At 34.8% G+C, this 20,894-nt stretch overlaps 1 protein-coding gene across 8 annotated transcripts in view; it reads left to right on the top strand.

Annotated features, from left to right (window-relative positions):
• TC2N (tandem C2 domains, nuclear) overlaps nt 1-19,906 on the top strand; it is a 73,106-nt gene extending 53,200 nt beyond the window's left edge. For 7 of the 8 annotated variants that reach the window (XM_061159304.1, XM_061159301.1, XM_061159303.1 and 4 more), the window contains 5 exons: nt 134-250; nt 5,479-5,670; nt 11,075-11,189; nt 13,417-13,616; nt 15,902-19,906. In XM_061159304.1, the coding sequence (XP_061015287.1) occupies nt 134-250; nt 5,479-5,670; nt 11,075-11,189; nt 13,417-13,616; nt 15,902-16,012 (735 nt within the window). In that variant the 3' untranslated portion in view covers nt 16,013-19,906. Of the gene's footprint in view, nt 1-133; nt 251-5,478; nt 5,671-11,074; nt 11,192-13,416; nt 13,617-15,901 lie in introns of those variants that run through there. The other variant, XM_061159306.1, reaches the window with a different exon arrangement.
• Nucleotides 19,907-20,894: the final 988 nt, after the last annotated feature.

Raw genomic sequence — 20,894 nt, 5'->3', positions numbered from 1 at the left:
GAGATGAAACAAAAGATCTCAGTAGATTAAAGTTTACTTTTATAGTTTTATTTGTCATTAACTCAAAAACTGTATCAAATATTTATATTGTCAGGGTCCTTTGTAAAACTCAAACTGTATATTTTTTTTTTAGTGCAGAGATTTAAGTTGGCCCTCTAGGTATGGAGATACTCCTACTATTTCTGTAAAAGGAATACTAACATTGCCCAAACCAGTGCATTTCAAATCTTCAGTCAAGGAAGGCTCTAATGTAAGTGTTTGTGTTTCAGTATCTTTTTATGTTTTCCTCATGTTTGTCACTTTAACCTATGTAAAGAATTATAATATGAAAATGTTTTATTTTGGGGAAACTACAGATTATGTATGCCTTGCTTTTTTAAAGAATTTTGAGCCTCAGAAATACTTAATATTTCATTGTCCAATATAAGATGCACTTTAAAAAGAAAATCTTAATCACTAAAATATTTTAGAGTAATATCTGATGAGAATATTTACTTTTCTTGTATGTAAGGAAAGTAAGTATCTTATTCTCATCCTCTGTTCCCCCTATCCCAGTTGACTTTGATAAATAATTGCATGATTGTGGTTAATTTCTTTTAAATACTTTCCATGATCATAACTGGAAGACTTATGATCCTGAATTTGTTTTATAATCCTAGGTTTCAATTTAAATATATCTGTATTTCTGTCTTGTAATATGGATTGAAAGGTTACTGTTTTTCCATACAAATGAAACTTCTCTTCTATAAGAATATGTCATTTAAAAATAAAGTAATTCAGATGACTAATAAGCATGAAGAAATTTACACTCACTAATATTCATACATATACAAATTAAATTACATATTGCTTTCTCTTTACTTTTTTTGCTTATTAAAATTAGGAAAGTTTCATGAGCACTCTAGCCTATAAAATTATTTTGGCAATTATTTTGACAATATACATTAAAACCTTAAAATAAGGTTATACTAAGTGAAATAAGTCAGAGAGATAAATATCATATCACTCATATGTGGTACCTAAAATACATTACAAATGTACTCACTTACAAAGCAGAAACAGACTCACAGACAGAAAACAAATTTTTGATTACCAAAGGGAAAACGGGTTGGGGATGAATTAGGAGTTTGGGGTTAGCAGGCTCAGTGGTAAAGAATCTGCCTGCCAGTTCAGGAGACACAAGAGAGGCAGGTTTGATCTCTGGGTCAGGAAGATGCTCAGGAGGAGGAAATGGCAACCCACTCCAGTATTTCTGCCTGGAAAATTCCATGGACAGAGGAGCCTGGCAGGCTATAGTCCATGGGGTTGCAAAAGAGTTGGAAATGACTTAGCAACTAAACAACAACAACAGCTACAAACACTATATATAAAATAGATAAACAAGAAGGTCTTGTTGTATAGCATAGGGACCTATATTCAATATTTTATAATGAACCATAATGGAAAAGAATATGAAAAAGAATATATATATATAACTGAATCACTTTGCTGTACATCAGAAACTAGCACAACATTGTAAATCAACTGTACCTCAACAAACAATTTTTTTAAAGGAAAAAAACTTTCAAATATCTACAGGTTTTAACATAGTGTTTCTACTTGGATGCAAACAAAATATATATAAAGTATTCCTGGCAGTTTTGTTCATAGGCTGAAAGCTAGAGACTATCTAAATGTTTGCCATAGGAGAATGACTGAGAAAACTCATGGTATACCATGTATATTAGTTTCCTATGGTTGGTGACATTATACAGGAGACAGGAATCAAGACCATCCCCAAGAAAAAGAAATGCAAAAAAGCAAATTGGCTGTCTGAGAAGGCCTTACAAATAGCTGTGAAAGGAAGGGAAGTGAAAAGCAAAGGAGAAAAGGAAAGATATACCCATTTGAATGCAGAGTTCCAAAGAATAGCAAGGAGAGATAAGAAAGCCTTCCTCAGCGATCAATGCAAATAAATAGAGGAAAACAATTGAATGGAAAAGACTAGAGATCTCTTCAAGAAAATTAGAGATACCAAGGGAACATTTCATGCAAAGATGGGCTCAGTAAAGGACAGAAATGGTAGGGACCTAATAAAAGTAGAAGATATTAAGAAGAGGTGGCAAGAATACACAGAAGAACTGACAAAAAAGATCTTCATGACCCAGATAATCACGATGGATGATCACTCACACTCACCTAGAGCCAGACATCCTGGAATATGAAGTCAAGTGGGCCTTAGGAAGCATCACTATGAACAAACCTAGTGGAGGTGATGGAATTCCAGTTGAGCTATTTCAAATCCTGAAAGATGATGCTGTGAAAGTGCTGCACTCAATATGCCAGCAAATTTGGAAAACTCAGCAGTGGCCACAGGGCTGGAAAGGGTCAGTTTTCATTCCAATCCCAAAGAAAGGCAATGCCAAAGAATGCTCAAACTACCGCACAATTGCACTTAGCTCACACGCTAGTAAAGTGATGCTCAAAATTCTCCAAGCCAGGCTTCAGCAATACGTGAACCGTGAACTTCCAGATATTCAAGCTGGTTTTAGAAAAGGCAGAGGAACCAGAGATCAAATTGCCAACATCTGCTGGATCATCGAAAAAGCAAGAGAGTTTCAGAAAAACATCTATTTCTGCTTTATTGACTATGCCAAAGCCTTTAACTGTGTGGATCAAAATAAATTGTGGAAAATTCTGAAAGAGATGGGAATACCAGACCACCTGACCTGCCTCTTGAGAAACCTGTTTGCAGGTCAGGAAGCAACAGTTAGAACTGGACATGGACCAACAGACGGGTTCCAAATAGGAAAAGGAGTACATCAAGGCTGTATATTGTCACCCTGCTTATTTAACTTATATGCAGAGTACATCATGAGAAATGCTGGGCTGGAGGAAGCACAAGCTGGAATCAAGATTTCTGGGAGAAATATCAATAACCTCAGATATGCAGATGACACCACCCTTATGGCAGAAAGTGAAGAAGAACTAAAGAGCCTCTTGATGAAAGTGAAGGAGAGTGAAAAAGTTGGCTTAAAATAGAAAACTAAGATGATGGCATCCAGTCCCATCACTTCATGGCAAATAGATGGGGAAAGATTGGAAACAGTGGTTGACTTTATTTTTCTAGGCTCCAAAATCACTGCAGATGGTGATTGCAGCCATGAAATTAAAAGACACTTACTCCTTGGAAGGAAAGTTAAGACAATCTAGACAGCATATTAAAAAGCAGAGATATTACTTTGTCAACAAAGGTCCATCTAGTCAAGACTATGGTTTTTCCAATAGTCATGTATGGATGTGAGAGTTGGACTATAAAGAAAGCTTAGCACTGAAGAATTGATGCTTTTGAACTGTGGTGTTGGAGAAGACTCTTGAGAATCCCTTGGACTGCAAGGAGATCCAACCAGTCCATCCTAAAGGAAATCAGTCCTGGGTGTTCATTGGAAGAACTGATGCTGAAGCTGAAACTCCAATACTTTGGCCACCTGATGCAAAGAGCTGACTCATTTGAAAAGACCCTGATGCTGGGAAAGATTGAGGTCAGGAGGAAAAGGGGATGACAGAGGATGAGATGGTTGAATGGCATACCAACTCAATGGACACAGGTTTAGGTGGACTCCGGGAGTTGCTGGTGGACAGGGAGGCCTGGTGTGCTGTGGTTCATGGGGTCACAAAGAGTCAGACACAACTGAGTGACTGAACTGAACTGATGGTTGGTGTATTACAAACCAGGTAGCTTAGAACAACAAATATTTCTCTCTCACAGTTTTGGAGGAAGTCTGAAGTCAAAGTGCCAGCAATGTTGGTTGCTTCTCTGAAGGAGAATCTGTTCCATCTCTAACATGCCTCTCTCCTAGCTTGTGGTGATGACCAACAATCCCTGTCATTCCTTGGCTTCATTCTAATCATTGGCTTTCATTTTCACCTAGCTTGTGACTTTCACCTCCATGTGTCTCTATGTGTTCACATGGCTATCTTCTTACAAGGATGCCTGTTATATTGGATTAGGGGTCCACCTATCCATTGTAACCTTAACTTCACAAATTACATTTTCAATGACCCTATTTCCAAATAAGGCCACATTCTGAGTTACTGAAGGTTAGGACTTCAACATAACTTTTAGCAGGGGGACACTATTCACACCATAACAGCATGTGATAGAATATTAGGCAGCCATGAAAATAATGCTTAGGAAGAGTTTTTAAGGACATGGGAAAATGTTCTTAATAAGTGAAAAGGCAGTAACCAAAATTTATGTGTTATATTAGGATCTTACTTTATTAAAATATGCATTGTATAAAGTCTAGATGGAAATAAATCTTAACTCTAGTTTTAATCCTGACACTCACAGATGAATATTTCCCAAATTAAACTTTTTGATTTTCAAATGAAACTAAGCCAACTTGGGAAAAGTTAGGGGGAAATGTTCTCATATTAAAACTTGCATGGAATATTTTAAAATTTATTATTTATCAAGTTGTTTAGGAGTCCTCTATTATGACAGAATGCAAACCAGCACACTTCATTTATAAGCTCATTGCATATGAATTTAAAAATTAAACATTTTAAGTATACTGTGTTATTGATGTGATCTATGGTTTGAGACTGAAAGAAAACGATAGCTCAGGTAGTTGGGAGACTCTCAGAAACACAATTCTGTACACAGATATAAGTGATTGTAATAAAAGTGAACACTTGGGCACAGTATCTAAAACATTGATGTTAGTTGCCCAGATATCTAAAGGCAAAAAAAACCTCCCCTTCAAAAAGATTCACTAAAGATGGAAAGAAGGAAGTTTACAATCAAAAAGCAGTCTAGTGTCAAGAAGATGTTAGTTCACAGTAAGCCAAGGTTTTAAAAAATAAAAAGAACATCTGAAAATAGTCTGCGCATGGAAAACACTTGCTGCCTGGAGTGGAAGATTATTGGAGAAGGTAGAACTTGAAACTCATATTTTGCCTTGTCTTCTCTATCAAGGAGATCAATTCTCATTTTGGAAAGAGTAAAGATAAATTGAATCCCAAATTAGATGGGAAGAGCATTAGACAGACTAGGTCCTTTAAAGAAGTAATTCAAGTCTCTTAATGTGAACAAGTTAGATTTTGCATACAGAGAGAGCTTGCATGAGAGTCTTGAAGTACTGTCATTAACTGTTGAAGAACTGTGGTGAACAGCTGGAATGATGCTCCAGAACCAAAGATGGAGAACAACCTCATTTTCAAAAAGGAAAAAAGCTGTATTCTGGTGAACTTGGTGTTAATACTGACTAAATTCCTAAGTAATTAGAAGGATTTGTGAAACTAAGACGAATAGTATCTCGAATAAATTTTGGAAAAACAAGTCATGGCCATTCTCATTTTCATTTAAAAATTTTTTATTATAAAAATATTAAATTTGCCTTTCCTAGGTTATAAAATGTTATTTTTACTTATATTGTGTTGGCATATGACCCTTTTTAAAATATGCTATTTACATGTTTTATATTTTTATTTTAGAATATTGAATTTATGGAAACTTTTGTATTTTCTATTAAACTCCAAAGTCTACAAACTGTGAGACTTGTATTTAAGATTCAAACCCAAACTCCCAGGAAGAAAACCATTGGAGAATGCTCACTGTCACTCAGAACTCTTAGCACACAGGAAATGGATTACTCTCTGGACATATCACCACCTTCAAAAGTTTCTGTAAGTGATATAATATGTAATGTCAAAGTATTTCACATTTTTAGAATTATTTACTGGATGAATTTTTGGGGGAGTATAATTTGAGCACGAGAATATACTGAAGGATTAGGAAGGCTCTCAAACAATAACAACATAAATGTAATGTAAAAAAGTAATAATTATGTCATTATTTAACTTTTTTGAAATTGATAAAATGTTAACAGAGCTGCTTTTCTTTCTCCATTGAAAAGTAACAGTAGGCTTACCTTCTCCTAATACCTGTTTTATATATGTTTTATACTTCAAAATAATGGGCTTTCCCAGTGGCTCAGTGGTAAAGAAGCCACATGTAACACAGGAGACACAGGTTTGTTTGATCCCTGGGTCAGGAAGATCCACTGGAGGAGGGCATGGCAACCCACCAGTATTCTTGTCTAGAGAATCCTGTGGAGAGAGGAGCCTGGTGGGCTGAGGTCCGTGGGGTTGCATAGTTGGACACGACTGAAGTGACCAAGCACAGCAGGGCACTTCAACATAATAACCCTAAAAGTGAATAATTTTAAAAAATTATTTTTTGTTTTTTTTTATGTAGCTGACAACATAGGAAAAGCAAGAAAGAATTATAAACTCCAAACTCAATGAGAGATTGCCTTGAAATAGATTAGGAAAGTTTTAGTCATGAGTAGGTACTGTATCTGTCCATAAATTGAGTAGAATGGAGGATCTTCCAGCTGGTATTTTTTTGTAAAGGACGTGATTATCTATAGTGCTGATTGATTTTTTGAGGCCCAATAGTTGCTTCTTTCAGTTAACCAGCTGAACACTCTTTAAGTTGCCTAGAAATTCCTAATGATTTAATTATGTAGCTTCTGTGTCAGGATAACATATATAGAAATCAGTCATAACCCTTTTTAAAGTCAAACTTACATGTGATTTTAAGTTTACTTAGGAGTTATATTTTACCTGTTTTCAAAATTATTTAAGGTGACTTGAAGTGGTTCTTAAGCTGGCTGCACATTAGAACCACATGGGGAGCTGTTAAACATGCCTACACTTAAACTGTTAAATCAGAATTTGGGGAGGAGTGAGCCAGAGGTATTTGTAATTTTCAAGCTACTCAGGTGATTCTCATGTGTAGCTTTGCTTAAGAACCACTGAATTGAAGTGAAATTAGGGATTAAAAATAAAGAACGAAAGATTACCATAATCAAGAAGAGTTGAAAAATCTTGTTATTCCTGATCTTTTATTTTCTATTTTCATACCAAATCTGTTTTCTTTATAGCATTTACTATAATTTAGGCTTCCCTGGTAGCTCAGTTGGTAAAGAATCCACCTCAATGCAGGACACGCCAGTTTGATTCCTGGGTTGGGAAGATGCCCTGGAGAAGGGATAGGCTACCTACCCATTCCAGTAGTCTGACCTGGAGAATTCTGTGGACTGTATAGTCCATGGGGTTGCAAAGAGTCAGACACGACTGAGCAACTTTCACTCACTTTCAGAATTATTTAAGTTACTATTTTAAAAAGAAAATAAAGACCTGAACTTCCATCTTTTTCCTTCATATTTTACTGTACCCTTAGCCTGTCATATTCTTGGCATTGAATATTTGTATGTAGGTTGATAGGAAAGAACAAATGATGAATGAAGGCATGCTAAATTAGATTACTATTTTCTGTTAAAGTATAGCAAATTTGTTTTGTCACTGTAACAGGAGTTTATCACTTAACTAGATTAGTAGACAATAACCTGCAACCATATTTTATAGAAGGCACATATTACTATTTAAATGGATAATTGATGGATTAAATCTTTAAAGACTAGTAGAGTGTATCAGGGAGAAGGCAATGACACCCCACTCCAGTACTTTTGCCTGGAAAATCCCATGGACAGAGGAGTCTGGTAGGCTGCAGTCCATGGGGTTGCGAAGAGGCGGACGCGACTGAGCCACTTCACTTTCACTTTTCACTTTCATGCATTGGAGAAGGAAATGGCAACCCACTCTAGTGTTCTTGCCTGGAGAATCCCAGGGACAGGAGAGCCTGGTGGGCTGCCGTCTGTGGGGTCGCACAGAGTCGGACACGACTGAAGCGACTTAGCAGCAGCAGAAGAGTGTGTCAGAAGATAATACAGCAAATGTATTTTCTGGGGAATTGAGACATTATAATCTGAATCTGCCTTGGAGAATCAGAATGAATGATTATGGCACAGTTTCTACAATTATATTTTGCATATCAGAGATCTTTTATAAACTTTTTTTTTAATAAATATTTTGTATGCCATGTGCTAGGGATGCAAAGATTGATGGCTTGAAGGAAGGGCTTTTGGGCTATCTTGGATCAGTAAATTTATATTACTGTTCATATTATTGACTAAAAACAAGAATAATATGCTTCATTTCCTGTGTTGAAGAAGAAAATTGATATTCTAATTGTGACATTGAAAGAGACACACTTAGATATCTGTCCTTCACAGTGACATCATGAACAGCAGAACTTCCATGTAGAGCTATTAATTTCTTCACCACAGAGCTTTTGACCTTAACAAATAGTTGACAACTGAAATTTTGTGTTGAATAGTGTGCAAGAGACAAGGTTTCTCTGAAGAATTATTTAATATCTGACGTTTGAAGAAACTTCTCATATAACTAACTTGGTCCTAAGTGATTTAATGCTCACAATGAACTTAGTGAGCTTGCTGCTCTTGTTACCCCTATTGTGGAGACCAAGACCTTGAAGCATTTGCCTGAGTTTATATAGCTTTTTGTTGGGGAATCAGGATTTGAATGGAGGCATTCTGATTCCAGAGCCAGCTCTCTTAATTTTACCACATTGATGAAAAAATCAATAAACAATCTGTGATAGAAATGAGTGTTATTTGAGCCAAACTGAGGACTATAGCCTGGAAGACAGCCTCTCAGATAACTGAGGTATTGCTCAGAAGAAGCATGGTTTTCAGCACTGTTTTAACATCTTATCAGAATAGAGAACGTCAAACAAGTCAGGGATACATTCCTTTAGGGTTTGAAAAAAAGAAAAAAGAGCATGTGCACAGTAAGTCCATACGGCCTTGGCTCCTGGGAAGGGAGTCGTATCATTGAAGGAGGACCAACAGTGACATCCCAGGAAAGGAGGGATTTAATCTTTATTTTTAACATGGCTATTCTTTACTTGTGATCAGTGCACCCTTTGCTTTAATAATTAAATCTGATATACAATATATACTTGATAGGACACAAATGGACTATTTTAATCAGTATAAAAGTCAAGTTAATTCATATATAAACCAGAATGACTTCTCTATATACCTCAATATGTGAACATATCTTTCATCAACACTGTATTGTCCCCCTAAGGAGATGTTCTAAAAAATCACCAGATAAGGGGTTTCTCTAATTATGCTGAACTTTTCACTTTCAACAGCCGTTCCAGGAAGGACAAAAAAGGTTTTCTTTTCTTTTAAAAAATGATACATTATTCAGGAATGGAGATCATTAAAAATGCTTTTAATATATACCTACTAATTGATTAGAATTTTAAGTTTTTGGTTATTGTCAGGTTGAAAACCACTTTGAATAGTTTTTCATGATCTGAATTAATATCTTGGAGTGTAAATTGAATTTGTGAAATAACCATGGTAAGTAAGAAATGGTAAACCCACTGCTGAATGCTGCTGTGTTTTGTGAGAATGAACTCTACCAGTGTGTAACTGTAAGAGAAGTTTTGCCATCTTTCAGTATTTTCATCTGTTATATTAAGGGTACAAAACCATAATGAAAAAAAATGAATGAAAAAATGTTATCCTGGTTTCCTTTGTGTTTTGTAAACAATAAATAACTTTTAAATAGACAGTAGCATTTGTTCTTTTAATCAGCAAAGGTATTTTATATATGGCTACTGAATTAGTCCACCTAAAAAGATTAATCCATTCTTATTAAGAGCAAGAGCAATACATTCACTTTTATTTATTAGAATTCGGCAATTATTGCCAAATAGACAACTTTTATCATCATTTTAGATTTTTCAAGAAGGAGTGACCTCAACAGTTGATTTTAAACTTTTAAATGATTCACTTTGTATCTTTTGATTTCTTAAGGCATGAGCAATTTTGGCCATTTTGACAATTACAGAATATCATGTTTAGAAACTATCCAAGATTCAGTCAATGGCATGTACATAAAAAGGTTCTTTTTTTTTTACTGATCCATGTGTCAGTTACTGGGGAATACTGGGTTATTATCAAATATAAACCACTTGATGCAGTATCCATCAGCTGTTCTGTAGCTTTGTTGGAATCAACACTAGCCAAGACTTTTGTGTTTATCTATGCTGACCCTAGTGAGATCTGTTAACATTATGTTCTTTCTTTAATCTTATATTTACTCTTTTCAACATGTGAACAGTAATGTTTTTGTGTTGGCTGACTATGTTTCTTTTATTTTTTACTCCAAGCACCCCGGAATCCACGTAAATAGGTTTGCTTGTGTAATGCAGATTACTCTCTTTCTTCTGCTCTTAGTCAGCAATACTGAAGAGCACATTTTAGCTTCTACCCCTTTCTGAGTTTCCTTCATTTTATTGTTTGCCTCAGATTTTCTTTGACCTTTTCCTTATTATTTATTGCCTCACCACTTTCACTAGCTTCCTTCTTGCCAATTTTCGTCATTGGCTTACTTCTATTTAGCATAGTAATTCAACTTTTAATCCACAAATCTGTTCATTGTAGTAATCCTTTGTCTTCTGATTTTGATAGCACTGCCTCTGATTTCTACAACTGGAAAAGCAAATGATGTGTTTCATGTATAACATTTTTATCATATTTCATATATTCATATATCATATTATCATATTTCAGTCATTTGAAAAGATTATTCCAATGACTACATTTAAGTCTTTTGAAAATCTGCTCTTGTGGTGTTTATTTCTCTGACATTTTCTCTACTTAAACTGCTTAGGAATTTAATTTTTTTAAATTTGCATGTCTTTGGTCTCCCTGATTTTGAAGGTTCAGTATATATGTGAAACTTACATTATTAGAATTTATGAAAGTCAGTAAGTACTTTATATTGACAGACTCCATGACATTTAGCATTCTCTTTTAACACTTAGCTTTGTATGACAGTAAAGAGCATGTGTGCATGCTGAGTCATTTCAGTCGTGTCCAACTCTGTGTGACCCTATGGACTATAGCCCACCAGGCTCCTCTATCAAGGGGATTCTCCAGGCAAGAATACTGGAGTGGGTTGCTATCCCTTCCTCCAGGGGATCTTCCAACCCAGGGATTGAACCCGCATTTCTAGATTGGCAGGCAGGTTCTTTACCACTAGCGCCACCTGGGAATGTCTAGCTTTAGCTCTTTGTTTTTGAATTTTGAAATATCCCCAAACTTTATTCTTAATTGCCAAATAACACTTTTTTAATATGCAGGTTTGCCATGCAGAACTTGAACTGGGGACTTGTTTTCAAGCAGTGAATAGCAGAATTCAGTTACAAATTCTTGAGGCACAGTACCTTCCAAGTTCATCAACACCCCTAACTTTGAGTAAGTATGTCAAAGTGGTTTAAAGTGAAATCTTCAGAAACTATTTATAACAGATAGATTTTTTCCTACATTTCTTATAGTGAAGATTATAATCTTAGTTACATTTATTATTTAACTTATATACTTACTTTCAACTTAAAATTACTTTATTGGATTTCAAATTTTAGCCATTGTGTTTACCCACTGCTCTGTTGATTCTTATCCAGTTGTGACCTTCTTGCATTTGATGCTATTCTTTATTTATCTCGTTAGTTAATATAGGTTGTGTGTCCAGAGGACTGTCAGATATGTTTCACCAGCCTAGATGGTGTATTCTCTCTCTACGTCTATGCCCTTTTTTGGATATTCTGCTAACTCGAAACTTAATTTTAAAAAACTAACTCACACCTTGAAAATCTTGAAAAAAACACAAACCTTAAAACACTTTCTCACCTTGTGCCTTTGAGTATATTCAGAGGTTCTGATATTTTGGTTGTCTAGCCCTGGTTCACATGACTGCTCCTAGAGTGGGAGGTTTGAGGTCAGTCCTACCTAAAGGGCTAAGAGTGGGGGTAAAAGTGTTCCTTATTCCTAGTAGAAGAAAAGAAAATATCTGGAGGTAGGCAGAAGCAATCATGCCCACTGTAACTATAAAGAATGAAAATTAATACAGTTGAACACAATTCAAGAAACTAGGAAAACAACAGCAAACACAAAGGAAAGTAGAAATAGAAATTACAGCTAAAGTTGGAGTTGATAAATATGGAGACAACAAAAACCCCACAAAATTAATAAAACCAAAAGATTGTTCTTTTGGAAAGAATATTAAAATAAACCTATAGAAGGCTGGATCAAGCAAAAAATAAAAGAAAACATGAACACGGAAGAGGATATAATTTCAAGTTCATAAGAGATTCAAAAATAAGACAACACCATTTATAATGATACCAGTTCATTTGAATAGCTGTATAAAATAAATGATTTTCTAAGAAAAAAAATGTTGGGATTCACTTCAGAAGAGGGAAGAAACTGAGTAGAACAATACTGTAACCATGTAAAAGCAGTTAAAGAGCTACCTCTAACAAAAGCAGAGGCCAAGATGATTTTACTGGTAGATTCTACTAAACTTTCAAGAAACATATAATTCCTTTTCTATATGAGCTGTTCCACAGCATGAAAAAAAGATGGAAAAAGAAGGTTTATGAGGTTAGCATACTCTTGATATCAAAACAGAAAGGATAGTGTACACAAAGAATAGCTATAGACTACCATTATTTATGTAGGTAAATGGAAAAATCATAAAAAATAAGTGAAGTCCAACTTGGCATTAAAAGAATAAGTTAAATTACCAGGACTATATAAGGTTAAGTCTAGGAAACAAGGAAAAAACAATGCAGTTTATTACATGAACATGTGTCTTCCTTTAGTAAAAACGGCTAATGGCAATCAGGATTACCAGTGATCTCCATTTTATAAATATTGGTCAGCCTCAGGTCTCACTTTGTGGCTGCCTCCTTTCTGGAAACTCTTCACTTTCTTGTTGTCTAGCAGCTCCATCTCTATACCATCACTTCTCAAATTAGTCAGACTGCACTTTCTGCTTGAGCTGTAAGCACTGTGTGTCAGATTGGGGGGCAGGCTTAGGTGAACGCTGTATAAACCCAAATTTTACTTAGTGTGCTTCCCATCTTTTAAGAGGTGACACCACTGTAGTTTCTTTCTGTTTCTGGTCTGTGTTTAGTGTCTTGAACAATTGTTTTTAATATTTTCCCCCAGTTTATAATCATCTGTGAGAGGTTAGTTTGTATAAGCTATTTTACCATTACTGGAGGCTCTACATCTCAAATTTACTTAAAGAATAGATTTCCTCTAGTGGGCAGGTGTTTAACTTCTGGAGTCTCAAGCAAATAATTTTACTTATATAAATTGGTGAAATAATTCCTTTAGCTCTCCAAAGAGTTGGCACTTCTCTTTTGTATAATCCTTTTCAGTGTGTACTCTTTTACTGCTGATTGTTATTTATGCCGACAATTCCAGTCTTTAATGGCACTAGAGGAAGATTAGATTCATTTAAGGTGACAGTAGTTATTTGTAAATTACAATACTAATTGTAAAGTTTACTAGAGAAGTTTTCTCTTATGGCAGTAATTCATCAGATCTTTAAAAGTACTTGTTATTTTATGACAAATATGTGGATTATATCTCTATATATTTAAAATTTTATTTATCAAAATTTCTTATTCTTTAGGTTTTTTTGTGAAAGTGGCAATGTTTAGCTCAGGAGAGTTGATTTATAAGAAGAAGACACGCTTACTGAAGGCCTCCAATGGAAGAGTAAAGTGGGGAGAGACTATGATTTTTCCACTTATACAGAGTGAAAAAGAAATTATTTTTCTCATTAAGCTTTATAGTCGAAGCTCTGTAGGAAGAAGACACTTTGTGGGACAGGTTAGTAGTCAGTTTTATCTCATATTCTTTCCTTGCACTTTTGTAGCATTTAAACAGTTGGTTAACAAAGGGAATACAGGATAAAACTGAGGCTGAATAGAGTGAAATTCTTCATCAAAATTTAAATTCAATGCAAAACTAAAAAAAAAAGTTACTGTGAAAAAGTTTGCAGGAAAAAAAATTTAATACAAAAATCAAATCTTGTCAGACTTTCGGCTTTAATACAAAAGTAGTTTTAATTTGTGAGCAACCAGGATTTTTAAAATGAGTTTTTTTCCCTGAGATTTTCAACTTTAAAAATGGTAGGAAAGATCAGTTTTTCAATACTCTCCTTGACCCATTCCTTGTGAAAGAGGAAACTCTTAAGTATTTGAATCAGATTTCTTAAGGCTTCCTTTATTGTGTCATGTTCATTTTAATGTTTGTATGCTATTAGCTCCATTGTGGTAAGTCTGAATTCCTAGAAAACATTGATCTTAAGAGTGGTTGTGATATTATTTAGTCAATATTGTTATCTGGATTAACCTATTTTAAAATTCTTAGTAATTTTTATAAGACTGCATAACACTTGCTTACTTGCCAATCCTATGGAACTTGTTTCCTTTTGTAGTTCTTTCTTTACTCTTATTGGGTACATTATATTAGCCATATATTATTTTTTATCTTAATTACAGTTGGTTGACTCTCATTTAAATTCCAAAATCTGTATTATTAGTTTTAAAAGCTTCTATTTGACAGCAAGATGTTATTAGCACTTTATATGAATCATCAAATTATATGTGAATTTTCAAAGATTGATATTAACTAACTTCATATATTCTACCTAAAATGTTTGTGAAAAATATTGCATTTTTGTTGTTCTTCATTTATTCTTATTTGGAAAAGAGTTGGAACTGAAGAATTAGTATAACTAGCCTACTTTTCAAAGTCATGGGACCTGTAAAGTTTTCCTGTATCATTAAGTCTCAACTACCATGTATGAATGGAATAGGAGATTTACCTGACAAATAATTTTCAGAATAATGTTTTTGGTGATTCCACTTTCTCAGTTGAGAGTGTAATTAAGAATAACTGTGGAAAGGTTCCTGATGGTTATCTATTCCCTCTGGCGCCTTGGGGAGCCACCCTGGTCTGGTAGCCACATGTGGAATCAAGATCTCCCACTCGTCTATCAGCCAAAGCACTTTCCTGTTATCTGTTTTATATATTGGGATTCTTTATATGATTTTATTTGAAGGAAAGTTCTTCAGGCCAAGAAATTAAAAGAGAAAAGTTTGAAAAACAAACCTTTTGGAGTGACCTGCTCCAATTTATCTTAAATTTATTTAAGATTTATCTTAAAATTTATTTAAAAGAATTAGAAACCGAGTTTCAAAGAAGTTAACTCCAAAGTAACGTCATTTGTTAGTGCTATAGCTGAGTTGAGAATTCAAGTTTGTTTCCTTGTTCACCTTGCCTCCATGGTACATAACATATAATGTGATAGCTTATATTTGCATAATGCTTTACAGTTTTCCCAAGTTCACTCACATATGTTATCTAAAGTTACATAAGTGATAGGTTCGTTGAAAGTTTTTAGTGTGAATCAAGAATGATTTCATTTAGATTTATTAGATTTCAATTAAAATTACTGTTTTGTTTAATATAAAGGTACTTAAAATACACATTCCTTACCAATCAATTTGCAGCTTCCCAGGTGGCACTACTGGTGAAGAAGCTGCCTGCCAGTGCAGGAGATGTCAGAGATGTTGGTTCAATCTCTGTATCAGGAAGATACCCTGGAGAAGGGCATGGCAACCCACTCCAGTGTTCTTGCCTGGAAAATCCCACAGACAGAAGAGCCTGGTGGGCTACAATCCATAGGGTTGCAAAGAGTTGGATATGAGTGAAGCGACTTAGCACACACCAATCAATTTAAATTATAATTAGCCTGAATTAGTATTTACAAAAATGTTTTTAAGTGGTTGGGATCAGTCTTAAGTTGAGCTTCTAGGTTAATTGCCTAAGAAAGGACACTAAAAACTGTTTTGGAGGAAATGATTCTGTAATACCTCACATTGAATTTTTAAATTGAATTGAGTCATATAAAATAGTCTTCAGTGACTAGGTTAAGTGTTTTAAAATTTAAGTTTCAAAGAGACAAACTTTTGGAAAAATGGAAATATGTTTAGTTGAAAATAGGTAACCCAAACTTCCAGTTGTCTTTCATTAGTGAGAATAATCAGTTGTATGAACTCAGTTACTATTATTGTGTTAAGTTAAATAACTGTACTATTCCTTTACAGATTTGGATAAGTGAAGATAGTAATAACACTGAAGCAGTGAGCCAGTGGAAAGAGACAGTCACACATCCAGAAAAGGTTGTTATTAAGTGGCACAAATTAAATCCATCTTGAAGATGCCGCACATTAATTTGGTGACGAACTTGACATTCTTTTCGAAGACATGATTTTAATTTGCTACCAATTTAAAGAGACAAATCAGTACATTTGTTAATTTATTTATGAATTACATTATTAATTACATATTATAGTAATATAATGGATCTAATAGAAAAATTAAACTTGGTAAAAAATGGGATGAATTGTATCAGATATCCAAAGTAAAGGAAATGTTTTAGACAGTAGGGCAACTAAATAAATTATAAAGTCAGTAGGAATATCAGTCATAGATAGTTACTGCTATATAATGGTTATGAGTATTTTAAAGCTTTACATAGATATTAAAAATCCAGTATATCAAGTCTCTGTTAGTACAAGTGGACATATAGAAGACTGCCACTGTTTCAGTGTTAGTCATTATTGATTATATCTTAACTCTACTGTTTTAACTCCTTGCTACATATTTTCCCTCAGAAAGCAAAAATGAATTGAACCACTTCAACTCTTCTTATTTGGGGAAAGTTTGTGGCCTATGTTTACCATTATTTACCCATAAGTTGTCACATTGCGACTTTATAAGCTATTTATCTCTAAGAAATCTCAGATATAGAAAACTACATTTTGGCAAGAGTAGAATAAACGAAAACACTAGAAGGTTGAAGTTTAATTGGAAATTCAGTGTACACACATTTTTCTGTAAGGTTATCATCCATATAGCCCATCCTAATTAGCAGAATTAAATGAGCTTAAATAACAAATTCAATATTTTATGATAATCACTTATTTGTTTTTAGTTTTTTAAATATAAATTACTATAATCCACAACATTAGAATATTTTCCTATGCTTTAAAACTGACCATACATGGTAACATTATGTAGCAAACACATATTTTCTGTTACAGTTTTTCTCAGGTACTCACTACAACTCAATATGTAGGGATAATTTCAGTTTAGTTGGTCAGACAAGCTGTGATCAAATAAACACAGTCATTTGGAGAAATCAGTAACACCATTCCTGATCTTGGAAAATATGACTTTATTTTTGCTAATGGGTAGTCTAAGTGATTCATCTTCCATTTTTTTTTCCTCTTACCTTGTCCACACATGCCAAAGATAAATAGTGATATTTTAGGTCAGAAGTATACTTTGCTGTAACTTAAGTATGCCCTTTTTATTCTGATTCTTGGTCTGTGTATCTCATTCAGTTCAGTTCAGTTGCTCAGTTGTGTCCGACTCTTTGCGACCCCGTGGACTGCAGCAGGCCAGGCCTCCCTGTCCATCACCAACTCCCGGAGTTTACCCAAACTCATGTCCATTGAGTCGGTGATGCTATCCAACCATCTCATCCTCTGTCGTCCCCTTCTCCCACCTTCAATCTTTCCCGGCATCAGTTAAGATTTCCCAAATAAACACTAATTCCCCTTTTCCTGAGTACCACCTGCTCAAGCTACAAAACATGCAGAGTTGACATGCCCTTTGCTTCTGCTTCTAGAGTTACGGTATATTGGAGGTGTTGACAGGTACTCTCTGACACTCTGAGTTTTGAAATAATTTTTTTTAGATTTGTGAAAAATGGCATATTGGTGAGTACTCATATGAACTTTCAAGAGAAATCACCTTGAGTGGAGGTATTTTGTGTCTTTGAGACAGATGGCAGTCATTTAAAACAACTTTTATTTTTTTTATTATTTTTTTTTGTGTGTGTGTAATAAAGTTTTATTAAAGTATAAAGGAGATAGAGAAAGCTTCTGACATAGGCATCAGAAGGGGGCAAAAGAGTACCCCCTTTGCTAGTGTTAGCAATGGAGTTACATACTCTCCAGTGAATCCAAAGAATGTCTGGAGGTTGTAAAGACCTCACCAGACCTACTCCCATAATTTACATTTTAAGATAACAGAGTTGGCCAGAAGGTTTAATCCAAAGATTGTCCTCAGGCAGGATACATCCTTGTAAAGACCAGACCTACTCCCATAATTTATGTTTTAAGATAACAGAATTAGCCAGAGGGTTTAATCCAAACTGTCCTCAGGCAGGATACATTATTGTTATATAATCCTAAGGAATGTAGAGGAAAAAAAGGAAAAAAGTTTGTCCTTTCTTCCTCCTTGAATATCCCAGACCTCTCTCTCCTTGGGGACCCCTAGACTTCTTATCAACCTGCCTAGGAAATGACTCTCTCATTCCCCCCTTTTCTTTTAGGAGAATTATGTTGCCTAGGGAAAAGGGGCGTCGTTCTCATTCCATAACTGCTTCCAAGCTGACAAGGGGCATTGTCCCTAAACTGGTGAGGCAACATATTCTCCTAATCCTCATAGTGAGGATGTCTGATCCAGGGGCTCCAAGTAATAGTTGGAGGAGGCTGTGGCACTCATAGGAGCTCGGACAACTATTTGTAAATTAAAAGCTTTTAGACAGTTAGAAAACCCCATTATACAGTTACAGATGTAAGGCAAAATAGTCATTAAACCAAGTTAAAATCAAAATGAAAAGTCACATTATGTCCATAGTTACATCAGTCCGTCTTAAGGTTGTAAAACAACTTTTAGAAAATAGACTTTATTTTTTTAGAGCAGTTTTAGATTCACAGCAAAATTGAGAGGAAGGTACAGAGAGTTCTCATATACCCTCTACCCCCACATTTACACAGCCTTCCTTGCTACCAACACCTTGCTCTGTAGTGGTATATTTGTTAAAATCACTGAACCTTCATTGACATGTCATCACCCAAAGTCCATAGTTTATTTTAGGGTTCACTCTTTATGTTGTACATTCTATGAGTTTGACAAATACACAAATGACATGTATCCACCACTCTAATGTCACACAGAGTAGTGTCACTGCCCTAAAAATTCTCTGCAAATACAACCATTTGAATAGTTAAGAATGAAGTAAATATATCATTGTCTTTTAGATAAGTAAGAGACTTTCTTGTTTTTAAAAAATCTAGAATTTTATTTTAGCAATTTTTTTGTGCTCTAGTAATGCTTTCAATTCCTAAATTTATTACAAGTAGTCATGTATTTAATGAAACTTCTAATTATTTTATTTAATTTTCAATAATTTTAATATGTGTGTAGTGTATAATTTGAAGGAAAGGTATACTTCTTGGTTTCTTGTGTGTCTTAGAATCCTAGGTAAATAAAATAAAATTTAAAAAATCTTTTTATTTTAAGGACTTCAGTTAGAGAAGTGTTTGACACAACTAAGATCCCAAATATTTTAATTAGTGTTTACTTAAGCCTTTTTCAAATGAAGTAGTACTGAATAGGAGATGTTCTTACTGTTTCCTTGAAGCTTTACCTAGAAATATAAAAAGAAACACACTGTTCTATTAATAGCTACTCATGAGAAAAAACATTAGAAACTGGTAATAAAAAATTAAATACTATGCAAAAAATTACTTCTCTTTGTACTTACTTGGCATTTTTTTTACCTTTACCCACTTATAAATGAGACAGAACTAAAATGATGCTGGGCAACCAGAGAAAAGCAGGGAGGGTTCACACTGATAGCTAACAGCTTGCACAGTGCTAATCTCTAACAGTGTATTTATTTATAAGTCTTCAGATTAATACAATTAAATAGCTGCAGTCCATGTCAAAATATAACTTCATTGTTTGGCTCTTGTTTGGTTTTCTATGATTTTTTTTAGCAGAACTAGAGAACTTACCACTGAAGTATATCAGTTCAGAGGGAACCAGTGGTATTTTAAACGTAGGTTATATAGTCATGGTCTGAAAATAACCTAAATTGATCTTTTGTTTGAATACAGTTATGTGAATTTCTCTGATACTAATGTACAAAAAGTATATTTCCCAACAAAAATTTCCACTGTTTGTTTAATCAAATAATGGTTTGTTTATGAAGGATTTCAGAAATTTACAATAAATATCAACTTTTTATATTATGGCAGTAATGGTTATTTCAAAATTATATATTTACTTTTGGTATTTGGTAGGTTGTATTGAGGGAAGTTCCAGATAAAAGTCTGTATTTACATTAGTTGTGAGAATGTTTACAGTTGACCCTTGAACAACACAGGGATTAAGAGTATCCCAGTGCAGTTGAAAATCTGAGTATAACTTTACATTTGTCCCTCTGTGGTTCTGAATTCACAGGTTCAACTAACCTTGCATTATATTATACTGTGCATGTATGTTGAGCTGCTTCAGTGGTGTCCGACTCTTTGTGACCCTAAGGACTATAGTCTGCCAGGTTTCTGTGTCCTTGGGATTCTCCAGGCAAGAATACTGGAGTAGGTTGCCATGCCCTCCAGGGAATCTTCCTGATTCCCAGGGATCAGGTCTCTTTTATCTCCTGCATTAGCAGGTGGGTTCTTTACCACCAGCACCACCTGGGAAGCCCAGTTATCTAGTTAGTAAATATCAAAACTGGGACTTAGGTTAAGGAAAACCACAGCAGTGTCAACTCCAGGGGGAGAGAATTCTTCATCTCAGATTTAGTTTAAAGAAACTGAACAATGTTTATCTTTTTAAAAATTTGGTGGAGTATCATTTTGGATATGGACAATGGATACAGGGAGTTAAGAGATGCTGTTTTCATTTGGAACCTGGCCACATCTCTGCTTGTCTTGGCATTGTGTCCAGGAAAGGTACGAAATCTTGTGATGAGAGGTTGTGCATCTCAATGAGGTTCATGCTCAGATGACTCAAGCCCAGCCTCAGTGGACCTGGTAAGCTCTGAGCCCATCCACTGGCCTCAGGCAGAACTTGTCTACCTATGTACTTACTGAAAAAAATCCACATATAAATGGACTTACGCAGTTCAAACCTGTGTTGTTCAAGAGTCAGCTATATTAGGGTTCCAGAGAAATGGAATCAGTAGGAGATAGATAAGAAGGGAGGGAGATACAAATTTTCTTTTAATTATGATGA

The sequence above is a fragment of the Dama dama genome, chromosome 13 (genome assembly GCF_033118175.1).
Source record: "Dama dama isolate Ldn47 chromosome 13, ASM3311817v1, whole genome shotgun sequence".
Classification (NCBI taxonomy): Eukaryota; Metazoa; Chordata; class Mammalia; order Artiodactyla; family Cervidae; genus Dama; species Dama dama.
The sequence above is the reverse complement of the archived record's forward strand: the minus strand, read 5'-3'. Positions and strand labels throughout refer to the sequence as shown.